The sequence below is a fragment of the Strongylocentrotus purpuratus genome, unplaced genomic scaffold (assembly GCF_000002235.5).
Source record: "Strongylocentrotus purpuratus isolate Spur 01 unplaced genomic scaffold, Spur_5.0 spur5_scaffold_4, whole genome shotgun sequence".
NCBI lineage: Eukaryota > Metazoa > Echinodermata > Echinoidea > Camarodonta > Strongylocentrotidae > Strongylocentrotus > Strongylocentrotus purpuratus.
Window position 1 is genome coordinate 30,758,493 of NW_022145610.1, and position 18,786 is coordinate 30,777,278.

The 18,786-nt window shown below is 40.0% G+C and overlaps 1 protein-coding gene across 4 annotated transcripts in view; it reads left to right on the forward strand.

The window, feature by feature from the left end:
- Positions 1–18,106, forward strand: part of LOC577233 (mediator of RNA polymerase II transcription subunit 12) — a 29,714-nt gene extending 11,608 nt beyond the window's left edge. The window contains exons 4-12 of one of the 4 annotated variants that reach the window (XM_030998239.1): positions 2,985–4,442; positions 4,847–4,936; positions 5,632–6,182; positions 7,062–7,064; positions 12,405–12,499; positions 13,791–13,912; positions 15,136–15,196; positions 16,017–17,254; positions 17,315–18,106. In XM_030998239.1, the coding sequence (XP_030854099.1) occupies positions 2,985–4,442; positions 4,847–4,936; positions 5,632–6,182; positions 7,062–7,064; positions 12,405–12,499; positions 13,791–13,912; positions 15,136–15,196; positions 16,017–17,254; positions 17,315–17,911 (4,215 nt within the window). In that variant the 3' untranslated portion in view covers positions 17,912–18,106. Of the gene's footprint in view, positions 1–2,984; positions 4,443–4,846; positions 4,937–5,631; positions 6,183–7,061; positions 7,065–12,404; positions 12,500–13,790; positions 13,913–15,135; positions 15,197–16,016 lie in introns of all 4 variants that reach the window. The other 3 variants (XM_030998236.1, XM_030998237.1, XM_011684489.2) reach the window with 3 other exon arrangements.
- The last annotated feature ends 680 nt before the right edge of the window (positions 18,107–18,786 follow it).

Here is an 18,786-nt window from a genome sequence, read left to right on the forward strand (position 1 = left end):
CCCCCCCCTACATTGCATTTTGTCTAATACCCTTTTCATATTTAGGGGTCGAATGGGGGGGGGGGGATCTGGATTCAATCCAGACTTTACTAGTTGGGAACCAAACATAAATCTGAATGTTATCATCTTCACTTCATCCCCACTTGATGCAGACATCTTTACCCGCTTTGGGTTCACTTTCGGCAGTGAATATACAAACAGTATTATTCTTTTTCTCTCCTTTTCCATACATGCCAACTGTTCAGATTAAAGAGGAACATTCCTCTTTTTGGGAGAAGATAATTATCATTTTAATGCAGGTGTTCCTCTTCCTGTACAAATTTGTCTGTAGTATTGAATAGGAGCGTTAGGATTGTTCCTCTTTTTTTTTAAATAGCATAATTTGTACAGATTTCTGATTTTCAAATGTTGGCATGTATGCTTTTCCCTATATCTGTAACATTTAATTTCCATCAATAGTAAATAGACCCTTAGCTGTGTAGTTGTATTACTGTCTGTAGACAGTTAATAAAAAAAATGGGCATTGAAAAGAGAGAACAAGTTATAAGATGCGATACAGAGCAAAAGGGGAAGGAAAAGTGAAAGGAGAAGAGAGGCAGACGATGGGATGGATAGATGACTGGCATCAATGAAAACTTGAATAGGTATACATATTCTAGTTATTTAATTTACCTGTAGATTTATGTGGAAAAGAGTATAACAAAGACAGACCCTCCCCCCTTCCTTCAAAAATTATGGTGATGAGAATGAATGAATACAGTCTAAACATTAATCAGTTATTATTGATGACACATTTTATGAAACGGCCCTGATGTGGTGAGTTTGCAAGTCAGATACCGTGGACTTTTATGTCTATGCTCTTCCAAATGCCTGCACTAGATGCTTTGTCTTAGTTCCGTTGTACCAGTCTTTCTATCACATCACCCTCGGTAATTAACTCCGATGACATTCTATGGCTGTCACATAAATTTGACTGCAAGACGATGATTTATCAAACAGCCAGAGACAAGGGACTGGATTAGTGCGCTGTATCATTTTTGTTATCTCTTAAAGCAATGTTTGAAAGTTCACTAACACTCCATGTGCATATATGTATATACAGCGTACATTCATATTCCTGTCTGGTGGCGACTTTTGAAGTACTGGTATAAATTATAATGGCCCCCATCTTATACAGAGTTGATATCAATCCCAATTGTTTGCGATTGATATCAATCGCAACTATGTACATAAGAGATAGGAGACGGCAAAGTTGCCATTAATTGGAGGACTTGCGATTGAGTTGATTTACATGTATAAGAAGAAGCCCAGTATGAGCAATAAGCTATTGTACCGATGCCCCACGTATACATGTACATCCCTCATTCTTGCTAAAGCATCACCAATCCTGAAACAAATTTTTAACCTAAATCGTAGAATTTTATAAAACTGCCTGACCTTTTTCTCCACATTAACATTTCCTTCATTTCAGGAAACAGCATTATTTCAAACTGTACAGCAAGGCTGTATTGTGTCTCTGAATGTACATTAACATGATCAAAGCATTGCCTTAATATTATGCTCAATTATTATTATTTTCATTTCAGTTCATTTCTGTGGCAGCAGTAGCTTCAAGATCCTTGAATTTATTCCTTTGTATTTACTAGCACAAGTAGCAGCATTACTTCAGGGATTCCAGTGGTGCAAGGATTGCACTGGTTTTACAATTTAGTATACAAATAATACATGTTTGTGAGTGCATTAGTGAATATGCACTGCACGCAGGTTAAAGTCACTGTACATGTAGGATAATGAACAAGACCTGTCAAGTTCATTGTCCGTCTCATTGTGACTAAAACAAGTTGCAGTTCATAATATCACTAATGAACGAGCTAAAAACATGTATTATTTGTTTTTTAAGATGTGTCTACAATACGAGTATAAAGTCGAGAAGTTGACGGTTGTCATCACCAAAATGTACTCCCTGTGCATGTGGTAAAAACTAATCCACGTAAATGTGATCCATTTCAACACTTCTCAATGGCTACATTCTTGAACCCATTTTATTGTAGATATTCAATGTTGGTGCAGTGCATAAGCGTTGGCGCACCGGCTTGTTTGTGAAAGCAGTGGCATTTACGAAAGAACAAAGACACACTAACCAGAGGATCATCTGACATGGAAAGTAGTGGTGGTTATTTTACCTGACTGCTAAGAAAGCATAAATGCTTGTTGGTAAGCAACCAGAGGACTGATGGCTCTAGGTCCTCTCCGAGAGACCTGGTAATGTGGATTAATGCCTTACCAAAGGGCACTAGCGCATCGCCTTGGTTTCGAACCCGGGTTGCCGGATTACGAGACCACTGCTCTACCAGACCCCTTAATAGCAAACTGAAGACCACACTCTGAGTGAGTGGATGGGCTTCAGTGGCGGTCGTGGGGGCCGCACTAAATTGTATTTCTTTATTTTCAGTACTTTTTAAGTACTGGAAAAAGCTTTTTGTTTACATATTTGTTTAATTCAGAAGAAAACAAAGCTGATGCAGGAGAAAATGCAACTAGAGGAGGAGGAGAACACATCAGACAAAAAATGGCCAAAAGCTTTGGATATTCCCATTTGTCAGCTGTCTACATGTATATCTGTAGAAAGAAATGTGTGTTTGAGAATTTGTCTACAATGGCTATTTTCTGATGTGGCTTCAATAGACAGGTTGACTTTGAAAGAATGATGAATTTGTTCTGAAGTTTTAATGCATGCACATGTTCTTTCATTGACTATTTTTAATCGGGATATATGTATGTGGTTTATATATATTTGTGTGCTCATTTTTACCATTTTTATCCACTGGTAATTTTATTTATTTTACATATAGAAGAGTTTTGTATAATGTCTGATGATAGCTGTCTTTAATTTGGATTCTGTCAGAAGCGTACATATGATACCAACATTTTGCCAAGAATAATGAAAAAACCTAACCCTTCAATTCTCCATGCTTGATCCACAGCAGCATAGTTCAGAGCCACGTCCTCCTGGAGAAGATGGAATAAATGATTCCCGTACGCCACGTTATAAGGATAGATCTGGTCCTAACGAGAGTGGGAGGCGAAAAGAGTCCAAGGACAGAAGGAGAGACAGGCGAAGGCGAGATTCTCCGGATAGTGATAATAAAGAATCTGCCTTATGGGATGTTGTATCATCCATCGTTAGTTTCCCTGATGCTAATGATAAACAGGGAGGGGACTCCTGGAATATGAAACGAGGATCAAATGAACGAGACTCGAGGGAGCAAAACTCAAAAGATCAAGATTCAAGAGAACGAGGTTCCAGAGACCAGGAGTCGAGAGAACGAGAATTGAGATTACGAGAATTGAGAGAACGAGAATTGAGGGAACATGTTTTGAGAGAGCATGCATTGAAGGAACGTAAATTGAGAGAAAAGAGAGACCAAGAAATTGTAAAACTTGACTTGAGGAAACTAGGCTCGAGAGAACAACAATTGATAGAACTTGACACGAAAAAACAAAGCCTGAGAGAACGAGAATTAAGAGAGCGAGCCTCAATAGCCTTAGGCGACAGGCCTCCAAGAGAAGAAACCCAGGGACATGGAAGAGGCAGAGACAGAGACAGAGAGGAACGTAGACCAGGAGGCTATCAAGACGATAAACAAAGAAGTGGTGGCAATGGTCGAAGAAGGGATGGTAACGATCGGAGAAGGGATGACGATGGTGATGATCGGAGGAGGGATGAAAGCAATCAAAAGAGGGATGAGGTAGACCAAAGGAGAGATGAGAGCAGAAGTAGAGGACAGAACGAGAGTATCCACAGTTCAAGAGAGAGTCGTCGTGGCGGCGCCAGAAGTCAGGAGAGGTATAAAGATGATCAGAAGGGTTCCCGTTCTAGCACAGGAGATCAAAAGAATTCAGATGCCGGTAAATACCCAGACAAAGGATCTTCACAGCAAGGCCCATCAAAAGATCGAGAGGGGGGAAGTGCACAGAATGCCTCACAGAGAAGTTCCGATGCCCAACATGGTAAACAGGCTTTCAAAGGCAGCGAGAGGTGGCAGGACAACCAAGCTCAACTGAGCTGGAACCGAGCAGTTGGGCAATCTCAAGAAGATCGGTCACACAACAAGAAGAAGGAGCAGTGGGGAAAAGGTCAAAACCTAGCTACGTCCAGAAATTCCACCGGTCAGAAGGATGATGTCACTGAACAACCCATGGATATTGAAGATGATGAATCTGCAGGTTCCTCTCTTCAGAATGCCTACATCCAACAGAAGGCTATGGAAGAGATGGCCAATAAGAATGCGCAGGAAGCTGTGGCAAGACTTCGTGGCCTCCTGCGGACAGTTGACCAGAAAGCGAGACAAAACAAAGGAGGAAACCAGAAGGGAGAAAACCAGAAGGGAGGAAACCAAAAGGGAGGAAACCAGAAGGGAGGAAACCAAAAGGGAGACAAGGTGAGTCACCACCTCCACCATTTGTCATTGCTTAGTTTTACAACAACAATAACAACAACAGAATGAAAAGATTAAGTAGCTTTTGGAGAGGGGGTATTCTGTACCAGTAAGAAAGTACATTTGACAACAGTTTCCTGGTTACTTATTGGCTCTTCCCCGTATTTGAATTGGAAAGTAGGAAAGAACCAAGCCGCTTATTTCATTGTAGGAAAAAAAATGTGTGACTTTAAACGTTGCTATTTTGATACACATGCTAAAATGTATCTGTTCCTTTAAACTGCATTTGTGTACCGATCTCTTTCAGTACCACTATTGACCACTTTTGAAAGGGGGTACTGGCAATCATTTTCTCCATTTATGACCTTTTGTTTACAAATTTATCATCTTTATATATGTCCTTTCAGAAGAACATTCCCTTTCAGTGGACCGACAATTCTAAAACAAAGGGTGAATTTAGGTGCACTATCTGCATGCTTAACTTCACGACCCAAGCGGTGAGTTTTTTTAATTTTTTCAAAATTCTCTCTGCAGCTGTTCTTTGTGGTAAAATGTTCTATGTATTTACAGCCAAGTCACCATATACATGTACAATCTCTTCAAGTTCAGTTTGAGCTTAACCTCATCATCTATCTCCTATATCTTACTCAAGCATATTCAAGGATAACAAACAAAAATCTACCATGTGTATCAAAGCAAATTTAGCACATTATAAAGTATGACACTCTTCAATTTTATGAGACCTTTTTTTGGAGTTTGAGTAAGGTATGTTGTTTTTTAATGAAGAGAATGTTATTACTATTCTAAGCATATTTCTGGAGCTGATGGTCCCCTTGAAGTTTGTCAGAGGCCTGCCAGACATGGCAATGATGAATATATGTAAAGTAGATTTCTTACATTACAATTGTGAATTTGATATTTGATAATTTGTGGCTGTGGGATGAATCATCTATATGTACATGTATAAGTAAAACTACGTTATCAAACAGATCTTTTGAAGGATAAGTTGTATATTGATTGTATTATTTCTTGCAGAGACTTCATGTTGGCTGAGACTTTGTGTAAATACTGTACAAGAACAAGATTTTTACCCCAAAATATTGATGTACCCTCTTTTATCTAATACATGTATGTACTCAGTGCTGCCCTTAAAAATTAAAATGTATTTGGTCTGTGTTTCACTTTTATTCAGCTTTTCATAAAACACTGCTTGACCAGTGATCATCTTGAGAGGTTGAAGGTTAGTAGGATGAAAGATGAAGCTTTGCTGGAAGGGTACAACCGCTCCAAAGATCCTCCCAAGGATAAGGCCATTGTAGAGACAAGGGGAAGAGGAGGCACTGAGAACTTCCCACCAGGAGGGAAAGATGGCTCAACCAATAGAGCGTCTGGAGAAGTAGGGGGTGGAGCCTATCAGGGGTCAGGTAGGAAAGAGAGAGGGTCCAATCAGCAAAGGGCTTCGACAGGAAGTGTGTCAAGTCCACAGGCGGGTGGACGAACAGGATCGGTTCAGCCGCCATCTGAAGCTCCGGAGACGTTGTCCAATCAAGAGCTGTCAATGATTGAGGCCATGGCCTATCATGAGAGAGAACAGGCTGATATGATGACCACTGAGCAATCCGGCACTGACTTTTGGATGAAGCAGCAAGAGGCATCACTGGGAAGCTTGGACAATGCACAGCTTTCTGCAATGGCAATAGCAAACATTCAGCAACAGGCAGAAACAAACGTATCGGCTGGCAGGTAAGTTCCGAAGGAGAGCTTTCAAGAGTAGCTAGATACTTGAGTATCTTCAGTTAACTTTGATTACTCCATAATGGCTGGAGTTTGAGTAAATAAAACAAATATATTTATTCAAGACATTTTCAAACTTTAACATTACTGATAGACTTCAATATTTAGATGCATGGACAATTCTAATTATCTTCCAAGCTGGAACAAAATATATAACACAATGAAGTTTAGAATGAATTTACTGTAAGATGAGGAAGATAAAGGTTTTCTGCCTTTTCTTACCTTGAGTGGCAATGCCATTGTGAGAGTTTTCTTTACAAGCTGAAGCAAGAAGATTTGACTATACCCATTTCCCCTGAACTAATACAGGGGCATTACCGTAGGTGTTTAGTTCTGGATGGACTGTTGACTGGACAAGGCCATAAGTGATATCAACAGATGGGTACACTTTACAGGTCATTATGGATGATTAAGGATGGATGCAGATATGTACTAGGATTAGTCTTGCTTGACAGTTATCATATAGCTTTGGTTACTATTGGACTTCAGAATTACAGAATTCATTGTCTTGCATTTTGAACAGCAGTGAGCAGTTGTTGAAAATTGCTGTTGGTGTTGTGTTACAGAAGTACAATAATCCAGTACTGCCATGGACATACATGAATGGGCTGGTACCACATGCTCTGCTCTTACTGTGTACATGTACTGTACATTTTGAATGCTTTTCCTAAAGCACATACATGTGAGTTCTGTGAGTTGCCAGACCTCACTTTAGCGAGCATCAAGGACTCATCAAATAGTTATTTTCCAGTTCTAGCCACTGTTACTCTGCAGCTCCTATACAGGACTGATCAGTTTTCCTTCACTTCTACAGTTATGGCAAATAAGTGGGTGTTGGTGAACAATCAAGGTCCAGAGAATGAGAGCTGACTGAAGTAAGAAGTAGTTCATCCAACAGATTGTCACCTAATATTTCCTGCCTTGTTCAGAAGAGAGTAAAGCTGAAGATGTATGTTCAAAAGAATTTGTACTGACATCATGATAATCAGTTAAACCAGATGTGAATGTGTTTTAAAAATCTAAAACTGAAATATTGTCTGTTGGCAAGACAATATACGTGCATGTTCCTTAACCTGGGGAGACTGTGTGTCCTCTTTCAAGGAGAGAGAGTGACCTTTCGAATGCATGGACTAATGATGGTGTCATGTTCGTCTTACTCTCAGTACACTCTTCGGGAAGCACAAGTAAAACCATCTTGAGATGCGTTTTCACATGTACCTGTAAACGCACCAGGCTCCAACTAATCAAACTAAAGAAAGTGAAAGTGTGGGGAATAATGTGAGAAAGCATTTTTTAATGCTTGGTTCACTCTCGATGTGGAGGTGTCGTATAGTGGGTCATTCACTTGAATCTCAAACCAAGGTTGAATCTTGAATCTCGGCCCACCACAAACATCCTTTTACAAGAGATCAATCAACATTTGCCACTCTCCACCCAGGTGTAAATAGGTACCTGGTAATCGCTGGGGCTGAAAATAATTACAGGGCTCTCGGAAAGAACAGCATTGTAGCTGATGAGGCTCCCCTGTGCAAACAAAAACATTATCAATCTTTAATCGACATGATAATCACTGGGTATATTTGCTGCTGATGAATGTTTGGTGAGCTTGAATGAATGTGATAGAACTGTGTTTTCCAGATTTGTAATCCTTCCAATTAAGAAGGTCTGTGCGCTGAAAACATGGCAGTGCTACTTGGTAGGAATAAAGAGTCATTCTTGCTGTCATTCTTGGCACCAATGCCAACGGTTTGGATAGTGGTCTGACAACTCTGTCAAAATATCTTGAAGGAACGTTTTATGAGGGCTCTGTCCTTTGCAGGAGCTGAAAATTTCGCAAAGAGTTCCTCTTTCAGGCTTTGTGTCTACTCTAGATATTGTACATCATGTCCATGAGCATGGTTACAGACACAAAAAAAGGTCAATGTCTTAAACTGAGGAAATCATTCACCTGTGCTCATGATGCACCGGTGTTGCTTACTGTATCCTTCTACGACAACAGGTGGGAAACTCTAAAGAATGGGCCATGATTGACAAGGACAAAACTCTACAACTTGGATCATTTCTGCTGATAGATAGTGCCAATACATCGGTACTTTCTACCTCAAGGGTGCTTATGGCTTGGATTAGGCAAAGCCACTTTTACATCGGATGGCTGAAGAATTGTACATGTAAAAATGCCCTCTTATTGCAGGATGAATATAGAAGTATTTTCTTGTGCATTGTAATCTGTTATCACAGGACGGAACAATGGACGGCAAATTTTAAAGCGAAAAACAAGAGCTAAATGTAGAAAAGGGTTTCACCAATTGCGTAAGTGGTCAACCATGGGACTGTCTGATTGATAGCACTTGCAGAAGAAAGTGATAAACACCAGCCAGCCAGTCAAGTATTGAATACGCATGGTTGATGTCTCTGTGCATCAGCCAACGTTACCTCTCTGTTGCCGAAGGGGACAATGAATGGTTTCCAGAAACCTATTAACAACTCAAGAATGTCATGAACTGGAGTGAACTAAAAGTGCAAGAGTGCACCAGAATGACAGAAGATAGAGTGAAATGGAGAGATGTTGCAATCAACCTCCGAACCGGGAGAAGATACTTAGATAGATAGATTGTTGCACCAGTGTCCTGAAAAGAAAGAAGCTCTTACATCTGGGTAGACACTGCAGAACACAGACCTATCCACTCAATGATACATAATCACTTATGGCTCAGAGAGATGTAGTGGACTTGGGCAGCATCGCTTCAATCACTTGGCTAATGATCTTCAAGTTTATTTGAACATTCATAAAAATTGCTGCAATGTAGGTGATGATCAAGGCAGAAATGCTTTGACTGAACTTGAGGATGATGATTAGGTATACATTGGAATGGACATCCTCCCTGTGTTTTGTTCCTGGCCAAGGTAATGTTCATGGACCTTTGTGAAGGAAAGGTGGCACGTGTAAACACATTTACTTACATGAACATGTTACTCATTGCAATCCTCTACGTACTTGGTAGAGCCGCAGAGCATCTGGTGATTAACCCAGTGACTACCGAATTGTTGCATCCCAAAGAGGCTTCTATTACAGGAGACACCTGCCTCCTTTAGCCAATAGGTCAAGTCCTTAAGAAATGGATGAGAATAATAGCACCAAAGATGTCCTCTTAATGTTTGAAAGATGACCTGTGAAGAATTTAGATACGAGACCCATTTTAATCCTGATGATGTGAAAGACATCTACTGCTAACATACATGTATGGAACTATTTGTAAAAGGAACGACCAGTCAGGACTGCAGGAGCTCTTTGAATCCTGGTGATGGCAAAGACTACTGAGGATACCATGAGCTGCTTGAAGGAGAAGCAACCAGTCAGTAGTGGGCAAGGGTGGAGTTTGAATTGTGATGATGACAAAGAACTCTGAGGATATAATGAAGAGCTACTTGAAGGAGGATCAACTATTTATGATAGAAGGAGCCCTTTGGATCCTGGTGATTGCAAAGAACTCATGAGGATACCATGAAGAGCTACTTGAAGGAGGATCAACCAGTTATTATGGAAGGAGCCCTTTAAATGCTGGTCAGAAGATACCAAAAGGAGCTACTCATAGGAGCAAAAACATTCAGGACTCAGGGACCTCTTTGAATCTTGATGACGGCAAAGACTGCTGAGGATACCATGAAGAGCTGCTTGAAGGAGAAACTTCCAGTCACTATTGGAGGAGCCCTTTGTATGCTGGCAACAAACGGCGAAGATTTACCAGCTTAGACAGCAGAAGATACCAAAAGGAGCTACTCAAGGGCAAGGAGGAAAAACCTGTCAGCACTAGGGGAGCTTTTTAATTATGGTAACAGCTAAGACTGATGAGGAGACCATGAGGAGCTACTTGAACGAGAAACAACCAGTCAGTGCCAGATGAGCCTGTTGAATTCTGGTTGTGTTAAAGATGGCTGGATATCGTTTGTGGAGGAGTAAGAACTAGTCGGTCCAGGAGATGCATCCCAATTGCTCCCTGGAAGCTGAGACTGGTCTACCTTAGTAATATGATGAGAGTGAAAGGATCATTCAAAGACATGATTGGTTTCTTCAAGAGCTTTATGAAGCAGCCAGATACAGGTTCCTTTACGATATATGTCAAGAAGATCCTGGAAATGTCAGTAACATTTCCATTTCTTCTCACTGCATTTCTTATTGCTACCTTGGCTTCTCCTCAAGGCTTCTGGTACAGTCAAACCTGTCTATAGCAACATCCCAAGGGAAACACAAAAAGGGGCCTTTGTAGACAGGTTCCTTAAGTACATGTTTCATTGAGAAACCATTTTCAAGGGAAACAAAAAATGTGGTCCTTGTAGACAGGTGGTCTTCGTAGACAGGTGGTAACTAAAGTAGGTTTGACTGTTTGACTTTTGAGTGGTTTATCCAAAAGGGTTCCCATGGTTTATCCATAACTCTTCTGGTGTTGTATCTACACATTTTTGGTACTGTATGCACAACATTTCAAGGTGTGTATCAATAACACTTCTCGTGCTGTATACTCAAGTCTTATGGTATATCCACTACATGTTCAGTATGCTTCCAAAGATGTTTCCTCAAAGGTCTTATGGTATATCCATGGTGCGTCAAAAAACGCTTTCGGTTTTGTACCCACAAGACCTGGCATATCAACCAGGAACCTGGGACCCGTTTCACTACGCCTTTTTTCAATGACAAATGACAAAAATCAGTGACAAACCTGCTGATCACCAATCAGAAGCAAGGATTTCAGTAGCTTATAACAAAAACTATCATTTGTCACTGATGACAAGTTTTGTGAAATGCCCCCCTGGTGATGTAACTCGAATGCTTCTGGAGGTGCTTCCATGAACTCCTGTTCATGTATCCACAAGGCTTCCATGTGTTGAACTGCAATGCTTGTGTTGGGAGTATGCACAATGCTACCAGAGGTTGCATCACCAATGCTTCCACAAGGGATCCGATGGTATATTCACACTTCCAGGGGTTTAAGGTATTCCACAAGGCTTCCAATGGTGTATCCACAGTGCTTCCTGAGCTTTAGCCAAAATGCTTCAGGTGGTGTATCCACTAGGCTTCCTGATGTGTACCCACGATGCTTCTTGGGATGTATCTGCAAGGCTTCGTGTGGTGCATCTGGTAGGCACCTTGTGGTGTAGGTTTCCAGGGATGTATCGCAACGCTACCGGATATGTATCCACAATGCTTCCACGTCATGTTACTTAATATGAAACAAACTCAGGACATAAAAACTTTGTCTCTTTCAAAGGAACAACCCTCTACTGACAAGAATTAACTTTAATAATATCTCTTCTATCCTCTAAAATATCTTAAAGAGGTTTTTTCCCCCATAATTTTAGCAAATTTTAATATTGTTTATTGAAAATCATTCCTCATAATTCTGACAGATTCAACTGGGACAAACTAGATCAATCTCCAATATGATAATGTAATCTTTCTGCATTTTTTTCCCCTCAATTGCCAACTTCTTTTTTGCTCCCATTGTGCAATCACTAACGTCTTTTTGCAGGAACACACATCATCAATCACGGTCCTTGTGATCTACTATACTGAAGATTTTGACCCGGAAGTGATGCTGATGTCTCTTGACCTTACCTTGTGACATGCTTTACTTAAATACCCGCATCAATATTTTACTTGCTTTTCAAAATTATATAGCATAATATGTCATATTATAACTTCATCATTATTCTGAATTCATGTTGAGCTGAGCTTTAGTAATATTTTATGAAAATATCAATTGAAATTGTAATCGAATCCTTTTTTATTTACACTCATTGTTGGTGCATGGTGGATAAGTATGCACATAGATCACCAGGGCATCTGCAGGAATTGCTGTCTTTGCTTACTCGTATGAAAAGTGCCCATTCTTACGTGATTATGTTTGTTGCTGCAACTTTAGTCAACTAATATGCTCTCTCAAAAACAACAAAAAACACATAAAACTTGGAACAGCAACAACAGACAACAGCCCCATGCCTTTAAATGTTTTATTGCAATTTAACTGAATATTTGTCCGTCGATTTAGCTTCCCTTGATCCATACATCTTATTCCTCTGCATATTTATTCTACAATTTATCTAATCTTTACATTTGCCCATCTTTCTATTCCTTTTCACCTCCTCCTCCTCCCCTTCCCCAATCACTCTCTGCAGTGCTGGATCCCTAGCCAGTGAAAGCAACACGTTGACAGACGATGACTTGGTTCAGCACTCTAATATTCCAGGGCAGGCAGAAAATGAGATGATCGGTAGGTTTGCTATAGAGTACTGTAAACACTGTTATTTTCGCGTGATTAATTCTTCGTGCTGAGCGACCCCAAAACATATTCGCTGGTTCTTAAATTCGCGCTGCCCGCAATTCAGCCTATTCAAAACATGCGTAAGAAGTCATGCTTATATTTTTGCGAGTTCTAAAATTCGCGCTTGCCATTTTTAGTCTATTAGAATATTTCTACTTTTAGAGTAGGAGCAAATGAGACTTTGGTATGTCTCAAATGGTGACCCCACATTTGCTCCTGGGACAATTTCTCTGGGCTTTATTTTGGCAAAGGTTATAGGATCAGGGTTTCAGTTGAGTTTTAGTATTGGTTTGTGTTAAGGTTCAAGGGTGGATAAAGTGTTGAGTCCAGGTTCAAGTTCAGAATTTGGTTAGTGTAGGAAATCGACACAGGGTGATTGTCGCAGGAGCAAGTGTCCAACTGCCCTCACAAAACAGAAGCATTTTGGCTCTTTAGGAAGAGCCTCCTGTCTTTCCAAAGAGCATGGGTTTCTATCCAAGCTAGGTGATGAATGGAACTTTCACTGTATTAAGAACCCACTGGATTGTTTGTACAGTAGGGTGAAACTCTGGTGCAGTGGACCACCTGCACATCCAGTGGTCCACTGCATACCTGTAGGAGAGATCCAAGGGTTAAAGTGATTACCTGAGGCTAAGGGTGACAAGTAACCATTAGTTTGGACCTTCAACTGGGAAAGCTTATATAGTCGCATGGCAAAGTTAACCCTGTTACTTCCACCATGCAGTTATTTTCCTAATTTCGCATGCTGTAAATACTATCCTGAAACAAAGTATAGTTGGTCTTCTTTACAACATCAACATGTTAAAAATCAACCTGATTTAACAAATTGTTGAATTTGACATACTGAAATGGAATTTATGAAGATGAATTATGAGGAAAGACACTGTACTGGGTGTAATTGAAAATTTGTGTCTGAGATGGAATTTGTAATTATGTTTGTGAACATTGTTGCATCATAAGGATGGGCCAACATTTATTCCAGTGGCAATTGCTTTGGGCTTTCAATCCCTCAAAGATGTAAGTTTAGGACAGGTAGCACTTTGCTTCCAGGTTAGGTTAGATAAGGTCATCTTCAGGGGAACGTAGATACAGCATTTGACCTAGGGTTGAATTGAGGATGTGCCTAGTGTAGGAAATTTACCACTGGGCTATTGTCACTGGAGCTATGGCATAGCACCACAACTTGAGTTTAAAAAAAAATTATCTAACATCGGTGTTCCCGTCATTTTAATATTTTCAGGCCAGAACTACATCATTCCAGTGACAGGCTTCTTCTGCAAGGTCTGTTCAAAGTTCTTTAACACCAAGAGACTGGCCTTTGAAGTGCACTGTAGAAGCAACAAACATCATACCAGGTCCATTGTAAGTAGTCAGCTCTTGATTGCGTAAAGACTTTGGTTGCTTTCTTCACCTCTTTGCGGCACAGGAAATTTTGCACAAAACCACGTTCCAACAATTGACAGAAGGATTATTTTGTGCAACACAGTGGTTTAGCAGAAGTACCCAATCCCGGTCATGATTAGCTCCATGACAACCCGTTAAAGGACTTGGTAACAATGTTCAGATGAGAGAAAATGGTGCTTATGTGTACAATTAAAGATAATCTGAAAGTTTGAGTGGAAACAGACCTTGGGAAAAAGTGATCTGATTGATTCTTATTTCTCCCAACTATATTAGAAAAATTTAATAACATTTTAGGTGCATGTAAATTTTCACAAAGCAATGAATTGGCTCTATAAACCATTCCAGACATATTAAAGGGTGAAAGATTTTCAAAAGCCTGTCATATGTCTTATTTTCATGGAAAAACAATTGTGAAAATTCAAAATGGTTGGGAGAATTTACTGTTAGAGGGTGTTGCACAGTGACGCCTTCAAAGAAAACCATATAAATATTTGTGGTTTGAGAATTTTTCAGGATTTTTTGCCTTTTAGAGGGTTAGTATAGTAGAAGGAACATAAAAAGTAACATTTCATTAACAAATTACACAGTTTTATCATCAACCTTCAACAATGTTACTGATTTACTTTAAAACATTGGGATGGATTAGCCTTGCACTGAAAACGGTTAAATAAACTCAAAGCCTATTGTATCTATCCCATGGTAAATACCATGTGGTATAGGGAGATTAATTTTGTGGCATATAAAGAGTTGGACTGTAATAAGGCTCATTACCATATGCCTTGGTAAACCGCTGCAGATTGTTTTTATGTGTGTGTTTAAAAAATGAATGGCAAATGGGGATAACAAAGGTAGCTACAGTTAACAACTAAGTTATTCATACCCTTACCAAGTTGTGTAATTTGTTAAGTATGTAACAAATTGATTTGCCCCAATCTATGTTTCTTGAGAACGTGAGGTGTTGAAGCTTGCATCTATAAGTATTCAATATCGGCCCTAATTCAACCAGTCCATCTTTCATACTTGAGTTACAAAAAAACAACAACAGAAACATGAAATTTACAAGGTGTATGAAAGTTGTTATTGTGTTATAATAACATCTTATTAAAATTTAGATTACGTTTACCACTTGTACTCATCATATTATTTGACTTCTTGCCCTTTTATTCATTTCTCATTTTCAGACTCGTAATCGCCATGAGAATCTCCAAATGCAAAATGAGGCAGCCAAAGCGAACAGAACAGGTGACTGAGCCAACTATTATACAAATGTCCATGCACATGGGTTTATTATACAATATTATCCGCAGTTGGGTTAAGGCGGTCAGGCAGAATACAAAAGATGCATAAGCAGCTTCAACAAGAGCGGATAGATCCTGTAATGAACGAAACAAACCATGCATCATTGGTTTTTATACAATGAATCTAAGATCTGTATTATTTGATGTAAAAAGAATTTATTTCAAGATTGTTTTGTGTCATTATCGGAAGGAATGAATCCAAAGTTTGATATCCCTTGTTTAGCGCACACACAGAGATAAACACACTTGCCTCTATAGAGATCAACGCACAGTCATACTCGTGTATAAACCCATGCAGAGTGTATGCAGAGTGTAAGAGCTCTAACTTCTACATACACTACATATATACGCAACTTCCGCATAGAACAATCTTGTGTGGTGCGCCGCAATTCAGCGGCCCTCGTACTCATTGCCTTAGCGTTATATTTTCAAATTTTCTAAAACTCTGCGATGTCTTTAAATAATTGAATCTTCTGATAAAATAGGTACCGGGTAAATAAATATAACAAATTATTTTTATTTTTTTAATGACAGGTCGGCAGCTGTCAATGATTGAACGCGTTTTTATTCAAAGAAATATAATTGCAATAGCATTTTGTATGGAAAATAATGAAAACCGTAAAACCAGGAAAATCATGTTTTTTCACCTAAAAATATGTTTTTTTAAGCTGAATAATATGTATTTTGAAAGTGACAGGGTTGGCAGCTCTGGTTACATGTTATCGATCAAAACCAGTGACACTTTATCTTTTTCTTTGTTGTAGCAATGATGGAAAAAATGAACAGAGGCATTTTGGGACTCCCAAATCCAGGACAAGAGAATGAAAAAATGCAGCCTGGATGGGGTGACAACAAACAAAGTTCTTCCAACTCCATGGCACCAAGTGGAGGCAGTCAGGTGACCCTCGGTGGAACTCAGATAACGATCCCTGAACGACCAAGAGATAATCACTTGATGGAGGTCTTGATGAAAGAAGAGTTGATAAAGAAGATCACCACCTGCCAGGAAGAGGCGCAGCAGATGGGGGTGACACCGGCGCGGCTACTGGAGATTGAGCAGATGAAGGACGAGCTTAGGAAGCACCAGGTCCATGAAGAGCAAGACCGGCAAGACAGAGAGATCAAGCTTCAGCAGAGGCTGCTGGAAGAGAAACAGAAGAGCGAGAAGAAAGGTAGAGAGATGCAAATCTTGGAGATGAGGATGAGAGAGGAGCAGCGGAAGATTGAACAGCTTAAAGCGGAGGAGATGCAGCTTGAAGCGCTGGCAGTGAGGGAACGTCAGAGGGAAGCACTGATGCAACAGAAGTTGCATCAGGAGAGACTACTTCAAGAGCAATTGCAGATAGAGCTGCAGCATGAGGAGCAACTAAGAGTAGAGCTCCTTCTTCAGGATGAGTTGAGGGCAGGGGAGGCATTGTTCAGGGAAAGGTTTGCAGAACAGCAGAGGCTCCACGATGAAGCGCTTTTGGCAAAGCAAAAGCAGGCGCAGAAGGTGATGGAAGCTCAAGCACAACAGGAGAGAATACGTATACAGTTAGCGAAGGAGGAAGAGCTTAACCGTCATAAGGCAAGGAAGATAGCCATTGAAACCAGACTGGCTAATGAACAGAGAATCAAAAAAGAGCAAGAAAAAAGAGCTGAAGAAGAAAAGAAAGAAAGAGAGAGGAAACTTGCTCTTCAGAACAAAATAAAAGAACAAGAAAGAATTCGAGCTGAAGCAGAGAAGAAAGATGCAGAGGAGAAGAGACTAGCTCATGAAAAGAAAATGAAGGAACAAGCACAGAAGAAAGCGGAACATGAAAAGAGACTAGCTCATGAAAAGAAAATGAAAGAACAAGCACAGAAGAAAGCTGAACAGGAAAAGAGACTTGCTCAAGAAAAGAAAATGAAGGAGCAAGCGCAGAAGAAAGCTGAACAGGAAAGGAAAATGAAAGAACAAGCACAGAAGAAAGCTGAAGAGGCAAAGAGACTAGCTCATGAAAAGAAAATGAAAGAACAAGCACAGAAGAAAGCTGAACAGGAAAAGAGACTAGCTCTTGAAAAGGAAATGAAGGAACAAGCGCAGAAGAAAGCTGAACAGGAAAGGAAAATGAAGGAACAAGCACAGAAGAAAGCTGAACAGGCTAAGAGACTAGCTCATGAAAAGAAAATGAAAGAACAAGCACAGAAGAAAGCTGAACAGGAAAAGAGACTCGCTCAAGAAAAGAAAATGAAGGAACAAGCGCAGAAGAAAGCTGAACAGGAAAAGAGGGACAGAGAGTTAAGGGAACAGGCTAAAGCAGCCAGTCAAAAGAGCCGGGAGATCAATTCATCCAGAAACACAAGGGAATCCTCCAACAAAGCTAGAGGAGAATCTAGTCGACACACCCAGAGCAGGGAGTCAAGGAGCAGCAGCAGCAAGGAATCACGTTTAAGGGAACGTAGCAGGAGCAGAGAGCCAAGGAAAAGCTCTCGGATGAGCCCTTCTTCAAAGTCCTCCAGCTCGTCCAAGCGTAGCACTCCGACTCCTACCCGAAGCAGCTCAACTGAACAGTCGTCAACTCAACAAAAATCTTCACTAGAGAGTGAGATAGGTGATGATTTCGAGGGGGACATAGGAGAAGAAGATTTCTTTGATTTGGGTGAGGGGTTTGACGTCATTGATGAAATCATCTGCTGATTTTATTCCATGTTGCTACCTTGATAATGCAAGTATCATTACTTTTATACACATATGATAAACAAATCAAAATACAGTAGACTTTAGATGCTGTTGTAAATGATATCAAACTAGACAAACAAATTGGTACCTAGAAAAAAAATTAGTCTTTATATAAGATGCTTAAACAATGTAAATTCCTTGCAGTTCAATTGATACTAATTGTTCATGCTTAAAAATGTGAACAGGTGTCTTTACATGCGTAGGACATTATTCTGTACATTGATAAGTGCTTTGTCCACACACTAATTTAGCACTTCATGGCACTCCTTGCAGTACTCTCACCTACCATCCCAGTATAACTTCCTGGGTGAGCTGCTGACGGATTACTCCATTAAGTACATGCCCAGAACAAATATTTACACTTTTAGTTGTTAATTGGACAAGTGTTCATATATGTGTATTTTTCAAGTTACTTCCATATCTACAGAGGTGTTGTGGTCTAGTGGATAAGTCGTTGGACTGTGGATCACAGGGTCTGCGGTTTGAGTCCTGTCACGACACTAATGTCCTTTGGCAAGATATTAATCTACATTTGGCACTCTCCACTCAGGTGTTAAATGGGTACAGGTAGGAAGGAATTCCTTGAATGCTGTGAGCGCTGTAATCGGCTGCCTAGCAGACCCGGGGTAAAAGTTGAAGCGCCTTGAACACCATACATGGTGGATATGTACGCTATATAAAAAAATATAAATCATTATTACATGTTCACACAATTTTGTATCCACAAACGTGCATGGTTATTATCAGGTCTCCTTCAGATATGAAGAGATATTTAAACCATGGTGGTTATTTATAAAACTGTACACGAATGGCAAATGGGCCCAAAATGGTCC